The sequence below is a fragment of the Mauremys reevesii genome, linkage group 7, assembly GCF_016161935.1.
Source record: "Mauremys reevesii isolate NIE-2019 linkage group 7, ASM1616193v1, whole genome shotgun sequence".
Classification (NCBI taxonomy): domain Eukaryota; kingdom Metazoa; phylum Chordata; order Testudines; family Geoemydidae; genus Mauremys; species Mauremys reevesii.
The window spans coordinates 66,990,520-67,016,169 of record NC_052629.1 but is presented as its reverse complement, the minus strand read 5'-3'; the positions used below and the strand labels follow the sequence as shown (position 1 = coordinate 67,016,169).

The 25,650-nt window shown below is 50.9% G+C and overlaps 1 protein-coding gene across 6 annotated transcripts in view; it reads left to right on the top strand.

The window, feature by feature from the left end:
• Positions 1-25,650, top strand: part of MAPK8 (mitogen-activated protein kinase 8) — a 137,234-nt gene that overhangs the window by 71,101 nt on the left and 40,483 nt on the right. For all 6 annotated transcript variants that reach the window (XM_039480940.1, XM_039480939.1, XM_039480941.1 and 3 more), the window contains 2 exons: positions 3,097-3,261; positions 16,059-16,188. In XM_039480940.1, the coding sequence (XP_039336874.1) occupies positions 3,140-3,261; positions 16,059-16,188 (252 nt within the window). In that variant the 5' untranslated portion in view covers positions 3,097-3,139. Of the gene's footprint in view, positions 1-3,096; positions 3,262-16,058; positions 16,189-25,650 lie in introns of those variants that run through there.

The window sequence follows — 25,650 nt, the reverse complement described above, 5'->3', positions numbered from 1 at the left end:
CTGGGAAAGTATACAAAGGAAACAGTTTGGGGGCATGTTTCCTTTGCTGCACATAAGGTGGGGGAATGGGACAAAATGAGGTGGAAGCAGGAATGGAGTTGTGCAGAGCCTTGAAGGTTAGGGGTGCAGAATGTAACAAAATTTGAGCAGCAGAGTTATCTGTGTGCACTTCATACAGGTCATGAGGAAGATGATCCTCAAAACAGCATTTTGGGTGTGGTCTAGAGGAGCAAGTTGTCCACCAGAGAAGCCAGCGAGGAAGTTGTTGCTGTAGTGGAGGTGGAGATTACATAACAACGAGGAGGAAAGGACAGATTTTAGAGATGTTGCTGTAAAGGAAGAGAGCCACCAAAACTGGTGCCAGCCTGGATGTGACCGGGGGAATGGAATCTGAGCTGACACCAAGCATGGGTGATAGGATAGTGGAGAGAGTGAGAGAGAGACCAAAGAAAAAACCCTGATGGGCATTTATGGAGTGGAGTGGAGTGAGAGAAAGGAGGAGGAGCCACTGATGGAGTCATGTAGTACAGGCCTAAGGGAAGCAAATCTAGATCCATATACTTGTCTCCCTCCTTTGTTTACAGCAGGGGTCAGCAACCTTTCAGCAGTGTTGTGCCGAGTCTTCATTTATTCACTCTAATTTAAGGTTTCACGTGCCAGTAATACATTTTAATGTTTTTAGAAGGTCTCTTTCTATAAGTCTATAATATATAATTAAACTATTGTTGTATTACTGTAAAGTAAATAAGGTTTTAAAAATGTTTAAGATTCATCATTTAAAATTAAATTAAAATGCAGAGTCCCCTGGACAAGTGGCCAGGACTTGGGCAGTGTGAGTGCCACTGAAAATCAGCTTGTGCATCACCTTCGGCACGTGTGCCATAGGTTGCCTACCCCTGGTTTACAGTATAGGCTCAGAACTTTTATACAGCTTTCCTTTCTTGTTGTCGTGACAGTCGTGTCTGCTCCAGTGAGGCATTCCATAGTTGCTGATTAAGGGGAACCTCTACATCCTCTTCAGTGAGCTGACATCAGCTCCTATAGTTAGTGAATTGAGCCTTTGAGGTTTGTGTGACAAAGGTACAAATTAACAGTTGCAAAGAGAGCTAGTTTTATAAGGCTTTCTTCTCAGACAGATGATGCCTCTGATGGCAGTTTATTTTAGATTATATAATATATTAAATAATTTAAAAATACATCATTTTAGTCCTCTAGTTCCCTTTATTTTATTGCAGCTGGTAGCTGAACTGAATGCAGATCAGCTAACGGAGAACTGAATTTGCTGAATTTTTAGATTCTCGAAGAATTCTAATTTTAGAACACTTATTTTAATGGATCACACCAAATGTATGACTTCTATGTAAATAGACTAGCCACAAACACCAATTTCTGATTCTCTCCCTGAAGAAAATATTATCCCTATTTTCAAATGTCTTTTAAAATAAAGCAAGTATATATAATACAAATAAATAACAATATAGTGCTGCATGGGAGCTAAGAATCTGTCAGTTTCTGTTAAGCAGCTGAGTAAATGACTAAAGTCATGTATTAAAACAACATGCTCTTTCTTAGCCATTAGAGGTCAAACACTTCTTGTTCTAGTCAAATGTGTGAGAGGTTTTAATATTAGATACCCTACTAAGGACCGTTTACTCTATTAATTCCACACAAAACCTGTATTAAGAGAACATTGAGACTGCACAGTTAGCATTCACCCAAAATTAATTCACAACCATGCACAGGAGACCGGAGAGAAACAGTATTTAATCTCAAAGACTGGTAGTGCATATACAGAAAGGAGCAGAGTTAAAGTTACATAATGTAACCTTAATATTGGGTTGTGTGGCTTTTTTTTTTTTTTGGACTGTTTGTTGATGCAACTTTAACCTAGGGATCTTTAAGGAATATGTAGCATATGGTAAGACTTCCTTTTTTCCTGTGAAGGAAGAGAATTTATTTTCCTTCCTTTCTCTGATCATTTTTTGTTGTTCATATCTGTTAATCAGAATGCACGCACGCGCACACACACAGTTTTGGTAAACTATTAAATTCCAGGGCATTTGAAAGTTACTCTTGTTAGGTTAAAAGATAAATTGTACTCCTCCTGTGCAACTCAGTTTTTCTTCCTGGAACTCTTTGATTTGCAGTCTAGCTCAGATTGTTTCAGGTTTGGGAGTGCCATGCTGTGGTAGGCCTCTGTTAGGCAGGATTTAGTTTTTAGCCTCAGGCAGTATATTAATAGTTTTTTTTTCTATGGCAATAGTCCTTCATGTGACCCTGATCCTGATTGGGGCCTTTATTCCAAGTGCTGTACAGATATGTGCAAAGACACGGTCTCTGGCCTGAACACCTTACAGCAGTGATTCTCAAACTTTTTTTTCCCATGGACCACTTCAAAAATTGAGGGTCTTGGTGGACCACTTAATGTTGGCGGTTGGATAAAAGTGCTATATAAAAAAAATTAACCTTTTTTGTCCTACAACTAAAAGCACACGACTCATATTTTAATATCCGTAGTCTTACCTTTCTAATGCGATGGATGTGCCCTCTTTTCCCCGCCATGGCAGCCCCTGAGCTGGGGCTGGTAAGGGGGCGGGAGGGTTCTCCCTGGCAGCCGCAGCCCTGGAGCTGGGGAAAGTTGCCTCTTTCTCCAGCCACCACAGCCCTGCATATCCCAAATTCCCTCCACCCCCTCTTCTCACCCCACTGCCCCCTCCCACCTACCCCCTATTCTCCCCTCCCCAATGCCACCACCTCACCTTACATGTGCATCTTCTCCAGGGTCCAGGCACCTAATTAGTGGAGCCATGCCTGCCGGCTCCACTAATTAGGTGGGTGGCCCTTAGTTTTTTTGTGTGCGGCCGCCCAGGCGTGCACCTTAGAGGGAACTATCCACGGACCACAGTTTGAGAACCCCTGCCTTACAGTCTAAAACCTCAGAGTGACAGATCTAGTGTCGTCTCACTGGAGATGTTCCCTATACAATTGGCAAAAGTGGATCTAGGAGAAGAAATCCTCTGATAAGGCAACTTTTTGTATTTGATACTTAGAAAACCAAAGTCTGACAATTACAATTGTTTTTTTTTGTTTTTACAGGTTGAGAGAATTTTGGATGAAGCTATCTAACTAAATTGTCGTCATGAGCAGAAGCAAGCGTGACAGCAATTTCTACAGTGTAGAGATTGGAGATTCTACTTTCACTGTACTGAAACGATATCAGAATTTAAAACCTATAGGATCAGGGGCACAAGGAATAGTATGGTAAGTTTTTTCTTTAAATTTGAGCATAAATAATTGTAGCTTAATTTAGAAGAGACAATTGAGTGTGATGACTACTGTATCTTACTGAAAGTAGGGTAGAGTCAGTAGGATGTGTTTCAGAGTAGCAGCCATGTTAGTCTGTATCCGCAAAAAAGAACAGAAGTACTTGTGGCACCTTAGAGACTAACAAATTTATTTCAGCGTAAGGTTTCGTGGACTACAGCTCACTTCTTCGGATGTGTGTGTGAGAGAATTTGATTCTCAAAGGGCTTGGCTACACTGGCACTTTATTCCGCAATAAAGCCTCCCAGAGCACTCTACCTTACTACCCGTCTACACTGGCAAGGCATGTAGAGCGCTCTGACTCCCTGGCTAGAGCGCTCCTGACACTCCACCTCCACGAGAGGGATAATGGCTGATGCGTATTGGCTGAGATGCCCCAGGGCCAGTGTGAATGAGGAGTTACATTATAGCGTTCTGACTGACCTCCGGAAACATCCCATAATCCCCTTAAGTCAAGTGGCGCCTCTTCTGTTTGTTGTGAAATCGGCTGAGGAATGTGGAAGTGTCTTTTCAGAGCTCCATGTCAGACAGTGGCTGCTTATCTGTAATGGGGCAGAGCAAACATTTACTGAGTGAGTGAGAGGCAGGGGGGCTATTGGGATCTGAACTTACAAAATAGAGTGCTGACACACTTCAGCACTCCAAAAACCCTCCCCCTCTCTCTCTCCCCCCACATACAAACAACGCACCCCCACCCATTTGAAAAGCACGTTGCAGCCACTTGAACGCTGGGATAGCTGCCCATAATCCACCACTCCCAATGCCGCTGCAAATGCCGCAAGTGTGACCATGCCAGTGTGCTTGCAGCTGTCAGTGTGGACAGACTGGAGTGCTTTCCCTAGTGCGCTCTCCGAAGGCCGGTTTAACTCAAAGCGCTCTACAGCTGCAAGTGTAGCCAAGCCCAAAGTGAGGAACTAATTGTAATGACATGTAATGCCCCTTTCCTCTCCAACTCAATCAGTGCATCTTGCCTCTAACCTATAACGGTCTTGGCGGACCACTTAATGTTCTCAAGACCACATCATGTTCTCAAGACCTTTAATCATTCTTGTTGCTCTTCTCTGGATCCTCTCCAATTTCTCCACATCTTTCTTGAAATGCAGTGCCCAGAACTGGACACAATACTCCAGTTGAGGCAGAGTAGAGCGGAAGAATGACTTCTCATGTCTTGCTCACAACACACCTGTTAATGCATCCCAGAATCACGTTTGCTTTTTTTGCAACAGCATCACACTGTTGACTCATATTGAGCTTGTGGTCCACTATAACCCCTAGATCCCTTTCTGCCGTACTCCTTCCTAGACAGTCTCTTCCCATTCTGTATGTGTGAAATTGATAGTTCCTTCCTAAGTGGAGCACTTTGCATTTGTCTTTGTTAAACTTAATCCTGTTTACCTCAGACCATTTCTCCAATTTGTCCAGATCATTTTGAATTATGACCCTACCCTCCAAAGCAGTTGCAATCCCTCCCAGTTTGGTGGTATCTGCAAACTTAATAAGCATACTTTCTATGCCAATATCTAAGTCGTTGAGAAGATATTGAACAGAGCCGGTCCCAAAATAGACCCCTGCAGAACTCCACTTGTTATACCTTTCCAGCAGGATTGGGAATCATTAATAACTACTCTGAGTACAGTTATCCAGCCAGTTATGCACCCACCTTATAGTAGCCCCATCTAAGTTGTATTTGCCTAGTTTATTGATAAGAATATCATGCGAGACCATATCAAATGCCTTACTAAAGTCTAGGTATACCACATCCACCAGTTCTCCCTTATCCACAAGACTCGTTATCCTATCAAAGAAAGCTATCAGATTTGTTTGACGTGATTTGTTCTTTACAAATCCCTTGTGGCCATTCCCTATCACCTTACCACCTTCCAAGTGTTTGCAGATGATTTCCTTAATTATATGCTCCATTATCTTCCCTGGCACAGAAGTTAAAGTAACTGGTCTGTAGTTTCCTGGGTTGTTTTTATTTCCCTTTTTATAGATGGGCACTATATTTGCCCCTTTCCAGTCTTCTGGAATCTCTGTCTCCCATGATTTTCCAAAGATAATAGCTAGAGGCTCAGATACCTCCTCTATTAGCTCCTTGAGTATTCTAGGATGCATTTAATCAGGCCCTGGTGGCTTGCAGGTATCTAACTTTTCTAAGTATTTTTTAATTTGTTCTTTTTTTATTTTATCTTCTAAACCTACCCCCTTCCCATTAGCATTCGCTATGTTAGGCATTCCTTCAGACTTCTCTGTGAAAATCGAAACAAAGAAGTCATTAAGCATCTCTGCCATTTCCAAGTTTCCTGTTACTGTTTCTCCCTCCTCACTGAGCAGTGGGCCTACCCTGTCCTTGGTCTTCCTCTTGCTTCTAATGTATTGATAAAAAGTCTTCTTGTTTCCCTTTATTCCTGTAGCTAGTTTGAGCTCATTTTGTGCCTTTGCCTTTCTAATCCTGCCCCTGCAGTCCTGTGTTTTTTTTTCCCCCTAAAGCTAATTTAAAACTGATTTGGTTATAGACAGTGCCATATGAACTGAAAATTAGGTGAGGGCTGCAGATTAAAGATAGCAAGTAGTAATTTCAGGTAGAGAACTGGAATTGCTCCAGGGATAGGTCTACTCCAGGGATAAGTGTTAGGTCCAGGCTTATTTTACATTTTTGTGAATGATCAGGGAGGAGATGTAAATAGAACATTAACTTTCAGCTGATACTAATTCAGGAGATAATACCAAGAGGACATAGTAATGACCAAAGAAACTACTTGAAGGTAGGAGTATGGGCACGAAATAAAATTGCCTGAACCTCTAGAATGGAACCTGTTATAATCTGTATTTATGTGTAAATTTCTGACAGTAATATGGACAAAGGAAAGCTAATGCATTTGAGAAAATGCAGGTAGTACAGGTGAGACACTTGAAGAGTAACAGTGTTGAACAAGGTATTATTAGGGTTGATAGTTGCCAACAAAGTAAAATAGGAGCTTGCACTGTGATGTGGTAGCAGAAGAGCTAATATGAATTCTGGGTGGGTCTATGTTGTCATGGATAGCCACAATTTTCTTGGTAGTTACATTCAGTTTGGAGCCCCTTTAATACCAGAAAGACACTAAGAATTATTAAATAGCTGGAGAGATTAAAAACTAAATGTACAATAACATGGCTAAAGTGGGAATAGGGAATGTAGACACACTTGTCGAATACCTGAAGGCAGTAGACACACAGTGAGGAAGAGGAATTGTTTAGGATACTAAAAGTGAGTATTACTAAGTGGAATGGGATGAGTTTAAAGGAAAACTAAGGCTGAATTTCTGGAAGAACATCCAGACTGTGCAATAGGTTCCCAAGGGAAAAGGCAAAAGACTCCTGTCATGGGGTTTATTCACCAGTGGGGCATCTCCTCCTGGCCACTTTGGGAATTAGCTCCTGCCAAGTCCAACACCCCCTTCTGGTGCTCATCTGCATGCCCTGCCCTCTCTCTCTGCAACTCAGGGTGCTCTCTTTGTGATTTGCTTTGGTTCTCTCCTTGGTTTCCTCCTTTCTCTCCATAAGGCTACATAGTGACTGTAGCCCATGCTGCTGCCAACTTCCTGGCTTTCTCATAATCCCACCTATCCCTTCTCAGTTGGGCTCTGTTGCCAATCAGGGGTTGTTTATCCAGCCTAATTCCCCTCAGGTGTGACCTATCAAGTTAATTAGCCCCCTTCTTAGCCTCATTAACCCTTTCAAGATTGGTATGATGTGAATCTGTCATGGGTTAGTGGTGGTCCCTCCCCCTCTGGGTCAGAGGGAGGCCACTCCACCTCACTGGACGTTACCCACAGTCAGGGAATTAGTAAAGCACTGCTCCGACAACTGTTCCGACCTGCAGTCGGAATGAGTCTCTGGGACCCATGTCTTCCATCGAGGCAGGGCAGCAACTGTCTGTGGCCTTGGCCTGTAATCAGGACAGAGTGTCAAACAGGTAGGGGCTCTGGCCCATGATCTGGGCAGAGCAGCACAAGTCTGTAAGGCTGGGCCCTCAGTCAGGGTGGGGCAGCAGTTTAAGGCTCCGGCCCACAGTCAGGGCAACACAGGGTTCGGGTGTCCTAGCTCCAGCTGACAAATGCAGGCCTTTTGCCCTAGAGAGGGGAGGCTGCCACCCCAGGGGTGGGGTGGCAGGGGATAGGAGAGCCCAGCCCACCTGACTCCACCAGGCCCCGACCCAGGACCTTAACAGTGATGGAATATTTCACCACTGGGTCAGTGGGGAATCCAGCAGCAACATGCTGACCGGATCTCTGGCAGTAACACAGCCAGACTGGGGTCAGCTGCCCCTGGGCCACTTCCTCCCCTCCCCTTGGAGTGTACCTGGATCCGTGGGGAGGGCTGTCCTCTATTTCATCGGGGTAGAATGCCAGTAGCAGTCCCAGCGACTCCTCAGTGCCTTGGCAGCAGGCAGTTCTGGTCAGTCTTCAGCTCGGCAGGGATCTGCTGCCGTCTCCCCTCTCAGGAGTGGGCAGGAGGCATCTGTCTTCTTTGGCAGCTGCAGCTAAACTGAGCTCCAGAAGAACCTGCACTTTATACTTCCTGTCCTGCCTCCTGACTTCTGGTGGGAGGGGCGATCATGGCCTGGCTCCACCCACCTGGGTTCAGAGAGCGGTCCCTCCCCCTCCGACTCAGTGGGAGGCCACTCTGTCTCACTGTAATCTTCGTCACAGCTTCTAACTCAGTGCATGTTATGACAAAGTTCCTCCTCTGCCTTGGTGGGTCCTGCACTTATTGGCGGATTTTGCTCACCTCAGAGATTCACGGCAGCCCTCAGTCTGGCCACTTTTGCTTGTGGCTCCAACCTGCCATTCACTCAGCTAACCTCATCACTGGCCAGCATGGGGAAAAGGAAGGAGAACAATCCCCGCAGTCTCTGCTGATCCACCTTGTAGGTTGGGGGATAGGCCACAGACCTTCCCCTCTGGTGGGACCCACAGTCCAGCTCAACTCCTCTTACATCCAATAGGGGGAAGGAGGATGGGGGGAACCCGGGCCCACCCTCTACTCTGGGTTCCAGCCCAGGGCCCTGTGGATCACAGATGTCTACAGTGTTTGTGTAACAGCTGTGTGACAGCTACAACTCCCTGGGCTACTTCCCCATGGCCGCCTCCCAACATCATCTTTATCCTCACCACAGGACCTTCCTCCTGATGCCAGATAGCTTTTGTACTCCTCAGTCCTCCAGCAGCATCCCCTCTCACTCTCAGCTCCTTGTGTGCCCCTCACTGACTGAAGTGAGGTCCTTTTTTAAACCAGGTGCCCTGATTAGCCTGCCTGTCTTAATTAATTAAGGGTCTTCTCTACCCCCAAATGCCCCCCAAAAAGATGACTATGGGCAAGACTTAATACAGGGTTCTGGTGTTTTTGAGGTACTAGGACCTGCTGTACCTTCTGCCCCTGTATTGGTGCAACACGGTACAAGAGATTCTTTTTCATTATGAAGTAGGGTCCTGGTCCCTAGGTTTTCCCTTCCACGGGGACCCCATCTGTTTCGGTCACCTCCTTCCTAATGTTGTTGTACCTTGGGTCTTCAGCCTGGTCCCGTCCAAAATTTTCTTTCCCGGGGCTAATCTGCCAGAGATCTAGCGGGTCAGTCTCTGTTGCCTCTGCTGGTTCAGAGGCATTAGGGTGGGGTTCAGATTTGGGTGTTTCTCCCTCCTGGGCGGCCTCCTTTTCAGCTGCTTGGGTCTGCCTACCTACAAGAACAACCCTCTGGCTTTGGGTCAGTATTCAGGTTCCCAAGGCCTTAGCTACCCTTCTTTCTCTTTTCGTCTTTCTACCCTGCCTGGGAGTGGAGAACAAATCTGGGGATATTTCAGAGAAGATTGGGGGTTGACAGTCTTCTGTGGATGTCTATCTTCAGGGTTCCCCCTTTCTCCAATCCCCCTACCAGGAGTAAGTCTCCAAACCCTGGAAAGTCCCTCCCTATGAGCACTGGGTATGGGAGTTTAGGGACTACACCTGCTGCTATCTCAGTAGTGTTCCCCTGGATTTCAATTTTTACCGGCATGGTGGGGTAGTAACTAACTGTCCCATGGACGCATGTCACCCCTGTGCACTTTGCCTGCAGTAGCTGACAATGCGTCACAAGCTTCCCTGAAATAAGCACGATCGCACTCCCTGAATCAACCAGTGCCGTGGTTTCTGCCCCATTTAGTTTTACTGGTCTGGTGTACATATGTGGGGTTAGTGCCACCCCCACCAGGTGTATTAGCGAGCATGGGTCTTCCCAGTTACCCAGGTTACACTGCATAGGCTCCTCGGCATTGGCACACTGTGCAGCTACGTGTCCCCACTTCCCCACAGGGGTAACATCTGTATGGGGCCCTAGGCATTCCCCAGTCTCTCAGTTTGGGCAGTCTAATGACACTATCATCTATCCCCCTCAGTGCTCCGACTCTTTGTGGCCTCTGATTGGCCTTCAGCTTCGCTCTTTTTGCACCTAGGCCCTCCTAGGGGCCCAGTCACTCGAGCTCTGGGGCTTGGTGCTGCTAGTTTAACCCGGGGTACCTCTTCCTTAAGTGGTCGGGTCAGTTCTTCTTGGAATGATTGCTTATGTGTATTCCACAGTAGATATGCGTGCTCACCACGTGAACCGGTGCCAGAAGTTTTCCCCCTAGCAGTACCCGTAGGGGAGCGCCCCAGCGACCCCTGGAGTGATGCCTCCATGGCGCGGTATAAGGAGTGCTGCGCGCTCCCCCAACCTTCAGTTCCTTCTTGCTGCCAGTGAAGGTGCTTTTGGAACTGCTCTGCTCCAGCTTTGCTGTAGCTCGTCCCCAAAACTGCTTGTTCATTCAGTGTATGATACCTGTAGCTAGTTAGTTAGTTAATTTTAGCTAGAGTGCCCAGGCTGGGGCATGCCCCGTACCCCAGGTTTTAAGTCGTGTGACACTTGTAGGTGATCTATGCCAGTGAGTGATCTGCATGCAGACTGTTTACGCTGTTTGGAGGAAACTCATCTCAGCGATCGCTGCAAGATTTACAAGTCGTTTAAGCCTCGGACCAAGAGAGAAAGGGACATTAGGCTCCAGGCTATTCTGATGAAGTCGGCGCTGACTGTAGCACTCACGTGCCACTCTGAGTCGGCACTGGGCACCGCGGTGTTGGTGCACAGTGACCCTTTGGCGCCATCGACTAGTCAACACTGCTCCTTGTCCACGGGGCACCCCAAGAAGGCTAGGAAGAGGTCTTTTTCACCGCAACACTGGAGTAAACCCAGGACAGAGCTAGACCCATCTTGGGCAGTCCTCGATCCCCACCAGCCTCTAGGCTTCCGACTCAAGTCGAGTGAAGTAGCCCAGCCCATTCGAAGCAGGCCTCCCTGGATGTCTGGATGCCCTCCACACCGGAGGCCCTGCAGGCAACCCGGGATGTTATGCTCATACCAGTATCAGGAGCACCGTCAATGTCGGCCCCACGTTCCAGAGGCAAGCTGGGATCTCCACAGTCACCTCTGGCACAGTACCAGTCTCAGTCGAGGGAACGTTCCTGACGCCGTTCACTGCCCAGTGACCGTTCAGGGCAAAATCCATGTGGATCGCCCTCGACGCCCACCAGGCTGTCCGGTTGAGTTCCATCTGACTGAGACTCTCGGCACTGCTCCGCCGCGAGGAGCAAACACTGATGGGACTGAGGCAGATGACACAAAGGTCCTCGTCTCGGAGAGGCTATCACAGCCACCACAGCACCACCTCCGCAGCCCTGGGCATCGATTGCCCTCATCTCGCCATTGGGGTCTGCCTGCCGGGGCTGATCACGGAGCAGCTGTTACCGACAGTACCGGTCCTCCACATTGAGATCACAGTCCAGTGGTCAGCATCGCTAATGGCACCGCCGCTCCTCCTGGTCCAGGGACAGCGGCAGGTCGTATGTCAGCCTGGCCTCCCTTCATAGTCGTCCATCGATGGGCCAGGCCAGTCAGACTGAACAGCCAGCTCCACTGGTGCCACAGCAGATGTAGTGGCACCGGGCCCCAAGGCTGGGCCAATGGTACCAGTGGGCACCGTGGCCCCCAACGCAGCCCCCGGTGGGGGTTCGCTCGGTGGCAGGATCCTCAGGACGACCTTCGGCCTCCCTCTCCAGACCTCCGAGGAAGGAGTTGGTGGGATGTACATCCTCGGCACCGTGCCCGGAGACCGACCAGGTGGTGGACCCTCCGGTGTTGGTGAACACCCAAAGTACCGCGCTGGCCTCCTCACCCTCCCCGGATGAGGTGATTATGGCCCTTTCTTTCTCCGTCCCACAGGAGGACTTTAAGGCCCACCAAGAACTCTTAAAAAGGGTGGCATCAAGCCTCCACCTCCAAGCAGAGGAGATGGAGGAGCCCTCGGACTCCCTGTTTAATATGCTGTCCTCCTCAGCACCGAGCAGGGTGGCCTTGCCTTTCCATGAAGCGGTGGGGAGAATTTCAAATGCCTTGGGCAAATCCCGGCCTTGTTGGCCCCCATCTCTAAGAGAGTGGAACGCAAGTATTTTGTACCCACCAAGGGGCATGAATACTTATACACCCACCCTGCTCCTAACTCCCTGGTGGTCGAGTTGGTCAACCACAGGGAATGGTAGGGCCAGCCAGCCCCTACCCTGAAAAATAAAGGTTCAAGGAGGCTGGACTCATTTAGAAGGAAAATGTATTCGTCCTCGAGCTTCCAGTTACAGGTGGTGAACCACCAGGCTCTCCTGGGCCAGTATGAGTTCAATCTGTGGGGCTTCCTGCCAAAGTTCCAGGACTCTCTCCAGGAGCATGACAGAAAGGAGTTCAAAGCACTGGTGGAGGAGGGCACAGCGGCTGCAAGGGCAACCCTGCAGGCAGGTTCAAATGCAGCGGACACGGCCGCACGGTCCATGCCCTCCACGGTGTCCATGAAAAGGGCGTCATGGCTCTCGCTCTCTGGGCTGTCCAGCGAGGCACAGACCTTCCTGCAGGACTTCCCATTTGACAGCAAAACTCTGTTTGCAGAACAAACAGATACAAAGCTGCATGGCCTGAAAGACTCCCGCACGACTCTCCAGACTCTGGATCTCTATGTTCCGGCTCCAGCTAAACCTAAGTTCAAGCCGCAGCAGAGTCCCACTCAGGCCACCCTCCCAAAATACAAGACCACTTATAAGAAGTCGTAGGACTACAAGAGGCGCCCGCAGAGGCAGTCTTGGCCTGCCCCCCAGCCTGGGTCCTCCAAGGGTAAGCAATCAGGGAGAAGGCAGTTTTGACGGGATGCCCAGCAGCGCCCTGTCAGTTCTCATCAGGGATCCACCCTCAATAAAGCTTCCCTTCTCCAATCGGTTGTGTGCTTTCCTCCCAGAGTGGTCGCAGCTGACCTCGGACCGATGGGTCCTCAACAACATCTCCCGGGGCTACACCCTACAGTTTACTTCCTCCCCACCCAACCACCCCGTGCCTCCTGGGGAACCCCTCGTATGAGGCCCTGCTCGAGCAGGAGGTGGGGTGGCTCCTGGGCCTAGGAGTGGTGGAAGTGGTACCTGGGGAGTTCAAGGGCTATTTTCTTATCCCAAAGGCCAAACGGGGGCTCAGGCCCATCTTGGACCCGTGAGGCCTGAACCAATACATGGTGAAGCTCAAGTTCCGCATGGTCTCCCTGGCCGCCTCCATTCTCTCCCTGGATCCCCGGGACTGGTACGCCACCCTCGATCTTCAGGACGCGTACTTCCACATTCATATATTCAAGGAGCACAGATGCTTCCTCCGTTTCACGGTGGGGCAGGAACACTACCAATCTACGGTCCTCCCGTTTGGCCTGTCCTCTGCCCCCAGGGTATTCATGAAATCTATGTCGGTGGTGGCGGCCTACCTCAGGTGTCGGAGGGGTCCAGATCTTCCCCTATCTGGACGACTGGTTTGTCAAGGGCAGCTCCCGGTCGCAGGTGCGGGATCACATGGCACTCCTTCTGTCTATGTGCACCACTTTGGGCCTGTTGGAAAACAACACCAAGTCCACGTTAGTCCCAGTACAAGGCATAGATTTTATCGGGGCGGTCCTGGACGCCTCATTGACACAGTCAGAAAGTTTCCAATGACAACAGCCAGAGCATGCCTCCAGCTCTTGGGTCACATGTTGGCATGCACATATGTGGTCCATTGCGCCAGACTCAGTATGAGGCCCCTCCAGCCTTGGTTGGCCTTGGAGTTCTCCCAGGCCAGAGACAGGATGGACAAAGTCCTCACGCTACCCGAGCTGGTGATCACCTCCCTGCAATGGTGGTCCTCCCCGAGAAACATGCTCCAAGGGGTCCTGTTCAGGGGCAGGGCCCCGTCGCTGGAGCTGGTGTCCGACACGTCAGACCTGGGATGGGGGGCCCATGTGGTCGGCTCAGGATCTGACCCTACACATAAACGTCAAGGAGCTCAGGGCGGTACGGCTGGCGTGCATAGCCTTCCACTCACACCTGGAGGGCCAGGTGGTCAGGGTTCTCACAGACAACACGGCCTCGATGTTCTACATCAACAGGCAAGCTGGGGCCCGATCCTCTGCCGTGATTCCCTCAGGCTGTCGGATTATTTTATAGCCCACGACATCTGCCTACAGGCCTTCCATCTGTCGGGTGCCTAGAATGTGCGGGCGGATCGCTTAAGCAGGGACTTCTCCTCTCAGCACGAGTGGTTTCTCCACCCAGAAGTGGTGCATAGACTTTTCCAAGTGTGGGGAACTCCCCAAGTGGACCTGTTCATGACTCTGCAGAACTGTCACTGCTCTCGATTCTGCTCGGGGGAGGCTGGGATGGGGCGCTATCTCTGATGCTTTCCTCCTGTCCTGGTCAGGCCAGTTTCTCTATGCCTTTCTCCCATTCCTGCTGATTGGCAAGGTCCTGGAAAAGATAGACAGAAAGGCCCGGGTCCTTCTGATTGCCCCGGTATGGCCCAGGTAGCATTGGCCCAGGCAGCATTGGCACAGGACCCTCATGGGCCTGGCGGTTGCCCTGCCATGGCTGTTGCCATCCTGCCCGGACCTGCTCTCCCAGGACCAGGGCCGCCTTCTCCACCCCATGGTGTGGCTGCTCAATGGTTAGGTCAGGAGGAAAGGACGTGCTCGGAAGGGGTTCAGCGCGTCCTCCTAGAAAGCAGATGGCCCTCCACGTGCCGAGCCTACTTGGCAAAGTTGTCTCGGTTTTCCAGATGGGCAGACGAGCAGGGTGTTTCTGTGATGGCCGCCCCAATCCAGTTTATTCTGGACTACCTCCTTCACCTAAGAGCCCAGGGCCTGGTGCCTTTGTCTGTCAAGGTGCACTTGGCGGCCATTTCGGCCTTCCATCCTCCGATGCAGGGCCACATGGTATTCTCCCATGCTATGACTGGCCAATTCCTTAAGGGGTTAGATCACCTCTTCCCGTATGTTAGGCCCCCTGTCCCGCAGTGGGACCTAAACCTGGTGTTCGCTCGTCTCACGGGGCCCCCATTTGAGCCGCTAGCCATGTGCTCCTGGTCACACCTCATGGAAGGTGGCCTTCCTGGTTGTGATCACATCGGCTAGGCGGGTCTCGGAGCTCAGGGCCCTGACCTCCGAGCTCCTGTACACGGTGTTTCATAAAGATACAGTCCAGCTTGGCCCACACCCTTCGTTTCTCCTGAAGGTGGTCTCCGCCTATCACATGGCTCAGGACATTTTTCTGCCAGTCCTCTGCCCTAAGCCCCATGCGTCCAGTGAGGAGCGCCGCCTCCACATGCTGGATGTGAGATGGGCTCTGGCTTTTTACCTGGAGTGGACGAAGCCGTTTAGAAAGTCCTCGCAACTGTTCATCGCCCCAGCCGAGCGCATGAAAGGTCGTCCGATCTCCATTCAGCAGCTCTCCAACTGGATCACCTCATGCATCCGTAGCGGTTATGACCTGGTGGGAATCCCTCCGCCACCAATTGTGAATGCTCACTTGACTCGGGCGCAGGCCTCCTCAGCTGCCTTTTTGGCCCATGTCCACATTCAGGACATTTGTAGGGCTGCCACGTGGTCTTCATTTCACGTGTTCACCTCGCACTATGCGATTGTCTCCCAGACCAGGGATGACGCTGGGTTCGGCAGAGCTGTGCTCTGTCTGAAGAATTTGTGAACTCCTACCCACCTCCAACAGATATAGCTTGGAATCACCTATTGTGGAATGCACATGAGCAATCACTCAAAGAAGAAAAGACAGTTACCTTTTCTGTAACTGGTGTTCTTTGAGATGTGTTGCTCATGTCTATTCCACATCCTGCCCTCCTTCCCCTCTATCGGAGTTGTCTGGCAAGAAGGAACTGAGGGTGGGGGGAGTGCGCAGCACCCCTTATACCGTGCCATGGAGGCACCACTCCAGGGGTCGCTGGGGTGCTCCCCTACGGGTACTGCTAGGGGAAAAACTTCTGGCACCAGTGCATGTAGCGAGCACGCACACCTATTGTGGAATAGACATGAGCAACACATCTCGAAGAACGCCAGTTGTGGAAAAGGTAACTGTCTTTTGCTCATTATGATGGAGACACTCGCTTGTACGCTTGTTATATTGGAGTTTAATATTCATGGGAATTCTGGATCAACTGCTGAGTTGCTGTGTGACTTTGGGGCTAGTACCTTAATCAGTGTCAAATTCCCATCTGTGAAATGGAAAAAATACTCTTCCTTCTTTCTGAGATGAAAGAGCATGTTCTAAGAAATAACCAATTTATAAAGTGCTTTGAACCCATCAAGTGTCATCTCAATGATGTAACAATGGTTTACTTTTAATTGCAGCGCAGCCTATGATGCCATCCTGGAACGAAATGTTGCGATCAAGAAGCTAAGCCGGCCATTTCAGAATCAAACCCATGCTAAACGAGCCTACAGAGAGCTTGTTCTCATGAAGTGTGTAAATCACAAAAATGTAAGTGAAGCATCCTGCTTAAATGTTCGTGTTAAGAAAAAGGCCGTTAGGTACAGTATAGGTAGCTCTAGAGGGTAACACCCTACATAGGCTAGAGATGTGTTTAAAGGGTGGCCTAGAGATGTGTTTAAAGGGTGGCCTGTCCACATATAAAGTATAGGAAGATGCTTCAGAGTGCCACCACTGTGCTTTTCCTTAACTCTTGTCCCCACCTTTGCTTCCAGGCTGAAGGCTGGAGCCATGGTGCTGCTCTGCTAGGTGTGGTACAGGCAGGCATTGGCTGATGTACTACAGGTAACCATTCTCCCTTCTGTGCTGCATCTGCTAAAGAGTCTGCTTGGGAGGGATAGAAGGGGCAGCAGATTTTGGAGCACAAGAGGGTCAGGTGGTCTTGCAGGACAACAGCAGAGCATTTCAGGTTCTGGAGATGGTCATGAAATCAGAGCAGAGCAGCAGAGGTGCTGATAGGCCAAGTGGCTGCTTATCAGAACTGCCCTGAAGATAGCTGGTATGAGCCAGCTCCTTCCTTCGCTAGGGGCTGCATGCTATAGAGCCTTAATACACCACCTGAACCCAGTGGGACCCAACTACAAGTTTTGGTTTCAGGTCAGGTTGGGTCTAAAAAACCTTAAAAAAAATATCTCTGATTACCCCCTCCTGTCCCTGGGGCTGGCGTAGCAGTGGCTGCATGCCATGCTCCTGCTAACCATCACCACCTTGCTCCACTTTGTGCTGTGGTGTTAGTATGACGACAAGTTGCAGTGCCTCTCGTTCCAAAGCATGTGAAGTGTGGCAAGGGTGGCTGCCAGGAACGAGGTACGCAGTCACCGCCGCACCAACCTCACAGCTGGAGATGGATTGTGGGCACAGTGGGTATGTGGACCAGGAAGCCCCCACAAAGCTGAGCCCCAAGGACAAGATGAAGCTGACACAGGTTCGGGAGAAGTATCGGGTTCAAGTCTGGCTTGAAAATGATTCAATGCTCTTGGATCGGGTTTGGGTTGTCTGTGCTCAGGTTGGTGTTTAGCTGTGGATCAGGCTTTAAAATTAGCCCAGAGCAGACCTCTAGCATGCTGTCCTCACGGACCTCACCACCTCCTCTCCTGATCCCCATGTGGGAAGTTCCAGCTTCCTCAGGCTGATAGGCGAGTAGGGCCACCACCCACAGGAGAAGAAGCTGCCTTCTACTGCAGATACCATTGCAGTGCCACACTGAGAATATTGCCTGTATGATCTCTGAGCCAGAGACTGTTGCCCACTGTGTACGGAAACTTCCAAGCTCATTTTGGATGTTACCACAAACTATATAATGATGACAATAGGCCCTTTCTGCTCTGTGACTCTTGATAATTAGCAGTTGCTTGACCTTGCACTGCATTCCCCATCCACTCACTGCAGCTGGCAGATATCTCTCATCAGCTATGGAAGTTCGCTTCTGTCCTCAAACTGCCTTATTGTACTTACCTGGAATAGAGAAGCTTCTGCTTGGGCAGGGTTTATCAGTTGCCTGCCTGTTCTTCCTCTGATATCACTGAAGCAGCGTCCCAGCCCCTTCAGTCCGGAAGCATAGGCAGAGGCTGGAGAGAAACAAACTAGTTCCAAAGCACAGTGCAACCAGTCTTACTCTAAAGGCCCTTCATACATGTGTGTGCATGGTTTGGAGAGGAGGTGGTAAATGTATAACAACCACTCTGACACAAAGCAATAATCATGGTTAAGATGTTAAACTCTTTAAACTGCACTGAACTTCACAAAGTGGTTTGCATTGGAACATCATATGTTAATTCTGAAACATTGATTGCTGTAGGGTTATAATTTAGAGTGATTGTCCACATGGATTCCACTTCTGATGTGCAGGCATCTGATGCACAGGAGATCTAATTCTTTTGGCAGCAATGTCTGTTGGGGCTGTGCCTGTAACCTGGGTGCCTAGTGTTCCCCCACTTGAGGGCAATATGGAGTGCATGGGCCCAACCATCTTTCAGTTCCTTCTCGCCACCCATGGTTGCAAGATGGGAATCCTTGCAGGATCTACTTCTGTTCACTATGCAACTCTGATACTCGTGTATGTAAATAAATAGCATAGTTGGCATAATGTGTTTCTCTTTTGTATGGCCTTTGGCAATATTAAAAGAAAAAACTGCAGAACAAAACTTAATATTAGGGACTTCCTGGTACTGGGATTTAGCAGCTACGGCTGCAACAAGGTCCCCAGCATTCAAAACTTGCCCCTCTTGTGATGTGGCTGTTTCACTTAATGATGGACACTTGAGGAGCCTTTTTTGGCTAGTTTTCTTCTGTGCTGTAATCAAGAAGGAAACCAAACTGCACATCCTGGATGTTGTTAGGGGGCTTATTCCTTCACCCTCTCACTTCCCTGGTCCTTCTCGCATGAACAAAGAGCAACAATACCCAAAGTCCAAAGGCGCAAACAATTTGATGTTTATTGGGGTGAACTTCCAGCAAGCATGATTCCAGTTTCCTTCCTTAGTGTCCCCCTTCCCAGCTCTGACACCACAGAGCCTTGCCTGTGTCCCTGTTTCTGTTCCCATCCCCCGTTCCCATTTCCCCCTTTAGCAAAACATGATCCCAATTCCTCCACCCCCATCCCCAGTCCCTGTTCCCATTCCCCCCTCCTTCCTGATTGACTGCAGACTTTATAGTAAAAGTTGAGTTCTGCTTAACTATACCTTAACCAATCATTTTACTGAAATTTAACTAACCAATCCTAACATATTGTAACATGGTTATTTAACCAATTATATCCCACCACCTTAATTGGTTTACACCCAACAAAATTAATTATAAAGCAGACAGAAACTATCACAGAACCAGACCAAGACCATGCAAATAAACATACAAAACAATACAGAAGTGAGGATTTCACAACTACATCTATACAGACATAAGGGTTTTCCAGCTGTCTCTATTGATAAGTGAGTTCTTACCAGACAGAAAACTATTAAACTAAATTTCCTTTTACATCTTCTAGGCTCTTCCCTTTCTCTGGAGGTGATAGGAATATCAGGATAGGATTGTATTCCTAACAACCCAATAGCACCTTATTTCAATGTGACTAGTCTGGAATGTGAGGATGTGACCATACACTTCCCAGCTTATGGCTGCCTCTGCTTCTTAGCTGAAGGCCTTAGCCTGTCACAGTAAGAGAAGGCCATTACACAGACAGACTGTGATTTTGATTCTTTCTTTTATACCTCTATAACTAGCTAAAAGATAAGAATGCACCTAAATTCTTAAAGTATAGGCCTTTACAGATAGGCCTGAATATCTATATCCTAACAGATGTGATCAGGGCTTTTCCAAATGACCTTGACAGCTCCTTCAGGAGCTCTCCCAGGCTGTCTGTAACAGTTATAAATACGATTAAAGGTCCAACAATATCCACCCAAAGATTGTCCAAATTGATATTTAATTGTATTAAATTATGCTATGATATCCACCCATGAAGGTTAGAAGCCATTCTACCAGGACTCAGATAGCTTTGGCTGCTTTTCTAAAAAGCATCCCCATCTCAGAAATTCACAGGGTAGCTACATGAGGATCAGTCCACACTTTCACCCAGCACTACTCCTTAGTTGTGGCCTCAAGATCTCACTCCCACTTTGGTAGAGCTGTCCTGCAATCCTCATTTAACTAGGACTCCTAGCACCTACCTCCTGATTTGAGGGCACTGGTAGTTAGCCACCAGAAGTGGAATCCATGTGGACAATCACTCAAAGAAGAGAGAGATGTCTTATCCAACAGTATCTGTGGTTCTTTGAGATGTTGTGTCCATTTGGATTCCATGACCTGTTCTCATTCCCTGCTGCTATGGAGTCCTGTACCATCTGGATTCTCTATTGGTGAAGGAACTAAGGGACAGTTGGGGCCTACTTTGCCCTTAATCCCATCAAGTGGGGGAGAGGATGAGGACATTCAGGGCACAAGCAAAGCCCCAGCACTGCTGGCCAAAATATTCTGATTTTGCGTGCATCAGAGTCTTCTTTTTATGCTAAATTTGGTGGGAATTATAGCATGGGCATTTATAAAAGCAGTAAATTGGTTGCTTGAATGGCTCTGCTATAAATTATCTCAGCTGTAAAACAGTTAGCCCCTCCTGCAATGAAATGGTAAAGCCAGTGTCCCACTGAAGCCTGTAAAGATCTGATATTTGTATGGTAGTGCTTATTTCATTTTCTTCTCCCTCAGCTGGAAGATAACAGGCTTGGGCTCAGTATAACTGTCTTCCCTCTTCACACACAGCATCAGCAATCATGGTGACTAGTAGTAATTCATTTTCTTCTTGTATGCAAACACTCAAGCTACTTCTTCGAGTGATTGCTCATATCCATTCCATGTAGGTGTGCGCGTGCCGCGTGCACGCTCGTCAGAAGACTTTTACCCTAGCAACTCAGTGGGTCGGCTGGGCGCCCCCTGGAGTGGCACCACCATGGCCGCGGATATATACCCCAGCCCACCCACCCACTCCTCAGTTCCTTCTTACCGCCCGTGTCGGTCGTTGGAACAGCGGAGTGCAGCTTAGCTGACCTTCACCTCCCTAGCGTTCTCATGGCTTTCGTGTATATAGTTCAAAATCAGTTTAAAGTTAGTAGTAGTTGTTTCTGAAGTAGTTATATTAGAGTTTAGTACGTTTAGTCGGGTTCGGGGCTCTTGCCCTCCCTGCACCGGGGCCGGCGCTCATGCCCGGCTCCCCGGGATTCAAGCCGTGTTCGCTTTGCCATCGCCCGATGCCTACAGGAGATCTGCATGACTCCTGTTTAAAGTGCCTCGGGGAGTCGCACTTATCCTCTAAGTGCGCGATTTGCAAGTCTTTCAAGCCTCGGACAAAGAAGGAGAGGGACATTAGACTGAAACAGCTCCTCATGGAGGCGGCTCTAACCCCTCCGGCCTCGGCACCGAGTGCACCTTCGTCGGATGCAAAGAGTTCGTCTTCGGCACCCGGCCGCACCGGTGCACCTGCTCCTTCTCGGCACCGAACGTCGTCGATGCCTAAGTCAAGCCAGAGGTGCTCGCTCTCTCCTAGAGTGAAGATTCCTAAGACCCCTGCCGCCCCGGCACCGCCCACGGTGCGGCATGAGGGCACGGCTCCACCGCACCGCACGGTGCCTGCAGCCACCGTGCTACCGCCTGAGCCGTTGCCGTAGACTCCGGCACCCCAGGGCCCGTTGAGTCCGGCTCCTGTCTCCCTGGCACCTGCCGTGGTTGAGTTGATGGTGCCTTCTACGCCGGAGGTCTGCGAGGTGGCAAAGGACCTGATAGCGCTCTCGGATGCGGCACAGCCGCCACCCCCGGCACCGCCGGTGTGGGCTGTCCAATCGATGGGGAAGCCAGCGTTGATCCATCCTGCTTCCTCCAGCACCCAGCACCGCTCCCGGTCACGGTCCCACCGCCGCTCCAGGTCCCGGCACCGTTCTCGCTCCTCCCGCCGCTCACAGTCCCGGCACCGCTCCTCGGCACGGCGCCGGTCGGACTCGCGGTGCTGCTCTAGATCCCGGTCGCCATCGTACTTCTCCCGGCACCGGTCGAGGTCTCGGCACCGGTCATGGCACCGTTCCTCTAGAAGCCGCTCCAGGCGCCGATACACCAGGTCCAGGTCGACCTCCCGGCACTGAGCCGGTCGCAGGTCCCGGTCCCGTTCTCAGCACCGCAGTTTCTCCCGGCACTGTTCCCCGGTGCAGAAGAGTACCAAGTCGGTGGGAACATCGGCTGAAGGCCTATCCGCCCCACCATGGCCGTCCAGGCATCCCTCGGCTTCCTCGCACATGGGAAGCTACTATTCCCAAGACCCAGAGGCAGATGTACCGGAGGGCCTGTTTCAGGAACCGCATCCTGAAACGCAGGGTAACCAGCAGTGGCCCTTTTGGACACATTGGGCATACCATCAGGCCCAAGGTGCTCCCCTTGCTCCATCACGAGCCGCCACTTCGGACCGTCTGGCCCCGGAGGCCACAATTAGTCGCCCTCCACCACCGGGCGTGGACTCCCCGTTACCGCCTCCAGCCGCCTCCCCGGTGCCTCCGGAGCAGGAACCTCAACTCGAGGAGCAGATGCCCGATGTCCTGGCCCCCGGGGTCTTGTCCTCCTCTTCACCTGACGAGGCAGTGGCGGGCGCGTCATCCTCGAGTCCACCTCCAGTCGACCTCGCTTCCCATCAGGACCTCCTTAGGTGGATTGCCCTGAATATCAACCTGCAGGTAGAGGAGGTCCCAGAGGTCGAGGACCCTGTGTGCAGTATCTTGGCGGCGGACGCACCCACGAGAGTGGCCCTGCCGTTCATTAAGACGATCCAGGCCAAGGCAGATACCCTTTGGCAATCTCCTGCTTCAATTCCACCAACAGCTAAGGGGGTCGAGCGGAAATATATGGTGCCATCCAGGGGGTATGAGTACCTTTACATGCACCCTCCTCCCTAGTCGTCCAGTTGGTTAATGACAAAGAACTCCATGGTCAACTGGCCCCCGCACCGAAGTCCAAAGAGGCCAGAAGGATGGACCTCCTGGGCCGTAAAGTATACTCGGCGGGCGCCTTGCAACTCCGAGTTGCGAATCAGCATGCGCTACTGAGTCGTTATGACTACAATACCTGGACGGAGATGGCGAAGTTCCGGGAGTTGCTTCCCCCGGATTCCCGCCAGGAGTACAAGGCCTTCCTGGAGGAGGGAAAGAAGGTGGCTAGAACGTCCTTGCAGGCCTCCCTAGATGCGGCTGACTCCGCAGCCCGAACCTTGGCAGCAGGTGTTACCATGAGGCGCATCTCTTGGTTGCAGGCTTCCAACCTTCCGCCTGAACTCCAGTACACCATACAAGACTTGCCCTTTGAGGGAAAAGACCTATTTTCGGAGAAGACTGACTCTAGGCTTCAGAGCCTAAAGGACAATCGGGTTACGATGCGCAACCTCAGTATGCATACACCTGTAACCCAGCGCCGCACTTACCGCACTTCCATCCCTACTCTGTCCCTAGACGTGGACAAGACTTTAGTAGAGGACGAGGAGGCCGCAGGCGCTATTCCGGCCCTCAATCAGGCCACAATCGCGGCGCCTCTAAGCTGCAGCCGGGCCCGAAGACGTCCTTTTGAAGGCACGCCCGGGGGCAGCATACCTTTCCCAGTTCGGGATCCTCCCCCCCTGTTCTCCAACCGCCTCTCTTATTTTTTCCCTGCGTGGTCCCTCTTGACCTCAGATGTCTGGGTCCTACGCACGGTGAAGCACGGATACCACCTCCAGTTTGCTTCAACCCCGCCTTACCGCCCTCCCTCCCAGTCCCTCTTCAGGGACCCCTCTCACGAGCAATTCCTCTTGCAAGAAGTCCAAACGCTTCTCGACATCGGAGCAATAGAGGAGGTACCGAAGAAAGATTGGGGCAGAGGATTTTACTCCCGTTACTTCCTGATTCCGAAGTCAAAAGGAGGTCTCAGGCCGATCCTAGACCTACGTGGCCTCAACAAATTCCTATTGAAGTTAAAGTTCCGGATGGTCTCCCTAGGGACCATCATTCCCTCCTTGGACCCCAGGGACTGGTATGCTGCCCTCGACATGAAAGGCGCTTACTTTCATATAGCCATATTCCCTCCGCACAGACAATTCCTCCGCTTTGTGGTGGGCCATCGACACTTCCAGTTCGCGGTCCTTCCCTTCGGCCTCTCCACAGCACCTCGAGTGTTCACGAAGTGCATGGCAGTGGTAGCCGCCCACCTCCGGCGCCAAGGGCTCCACGTGTTCCCCTACCTGGACGACTGGCTCCTGAAAGGGGCCTCCAGGGAACAAGTCAGGGAGCATGTCCGAGTGGCACAGGACCTGTTCACGAGCCTCGGCCTGCTGCTCAACATGGACAAATCCACCCTGGTTCCCACGCAGAGGCTGGACTTTATAGGCGTGACCTTGGATTCCACTTTGGCCAAGGCCTGTCTTCCTCAGCCAAGGTTCCTGGCGTTGGCGACCGTCATCCGCAGCCTTCAGGCCTTCCCCACGACCTCGGCCCGCACTGGCCTCGCTCTGCTGGGGCACATGGCGGCGTGTACGTACGTCACCAAGTACGCCAGGCTCCGGCTCCGCCCCTTTCAGATGTGGCTCCACTCGGTGTACGTCCAGCCAGAGACTCAAAAGACACCTTGGTCACTGTGCCGCCGAATGTGCTTCACTCCCTCGATTGGTGGCTGAACCCCTCCGTGGTGTGTGCAGGGTTGCCCTTTCACCCGCCCCAGCCCATGTTGTCTCTAACGACAGACGCGTCTTCCCTCGGCTGGGGAGCCCACCTGGGCCAACTGCGAACACAGGGCCTGTGGTCATCAGAGGAGCTCTCGCTCCACATAAACGTTTGGGAACTCAGAGCGGTCTGCCTCGCATGCCAGGCATTCCGCAAGCTTCTGTCCGGCTGTTGTGTCTCCGTCTTCACGGACAACACAACGGCCATGTACTACATCAACAAACAAGGCGGGGCCCACTCTTCCCCCCTTTGCCGAGAAGCCATCCACTTCTGCATACAACATACGATCGACCTGGTGGCATCCTTTCTCCCGGGAGTTCAGAATGCTCTCGTGGATCCGTTGAGCAGATCCTTCCTGTGCCATGAGTGGTCCCTAAGACCAGACATTATCCACACCATTTTCCGCAGGTGGAGATTTCCCCAGGTGGACCTCTTCACGACGCGTGCGAACAGGAAGTGCCAAACGTTCTGCTCGTTCTGGGGGCACTCACCAGGGTCGATATCGGACGCATTTCTCATTCCATGGACTCACTAACTGTGCTATGCGTTTCCCCCGTTCCCATTAGTCCACAAGGTTCTGCTGAAGCTCCGTCAGGACAGGGCTCATCTGATCCTGATTGCTCCGGCATGGGCCAGGCAACCCTGGTACACCACGCTACTCAGCCTCTCTGTGTCCCCGCCGATCACCCTCCCCCTCTGCCCGGACCTTATAACTCAGGAACACGGCAGTCTCCGCCATCCGGACCTCCAGGCTCTCCACCTCACGGCGTGGCTCCTGCGTGGTTAGACGCCTCAGAGCTCCGCTGCTCCGCACCTGTGCAACATATCCTGCTCAGCAGCAGGAAACCTTCCACTCGCTCCACATACTTGGCCAAGTGGAAGCCTTTCTCGCTCTGTTGTGTTTCACGGGCTCTTGCGCCCACGGCGGTCTCCGTGCCAGTTATCCTGGACTACCTATGGCACCTTAAACAGCAGGGCTTGGCCATATCTTCCCTGAAGGTCCACTTAGCGGCCATATCCGCTTTTCATCCTGGCGAGGGTGGACACTCTGTGTTCTCTCACCCGGTGGTCGCTAGGTTCCGTAAATGGCTGGAACGTCTCTACCCTCAGATCCGTCACCCTGCCCCTACCTGGGACCTGAACCTAGTACTCAACAGGCTCATGGGACCGCCCTTTGAGCCGATGGCAACCTGTTCCCTCCTATACCTGTTATGGAAGACAGTTTTTCTGGTGGCCA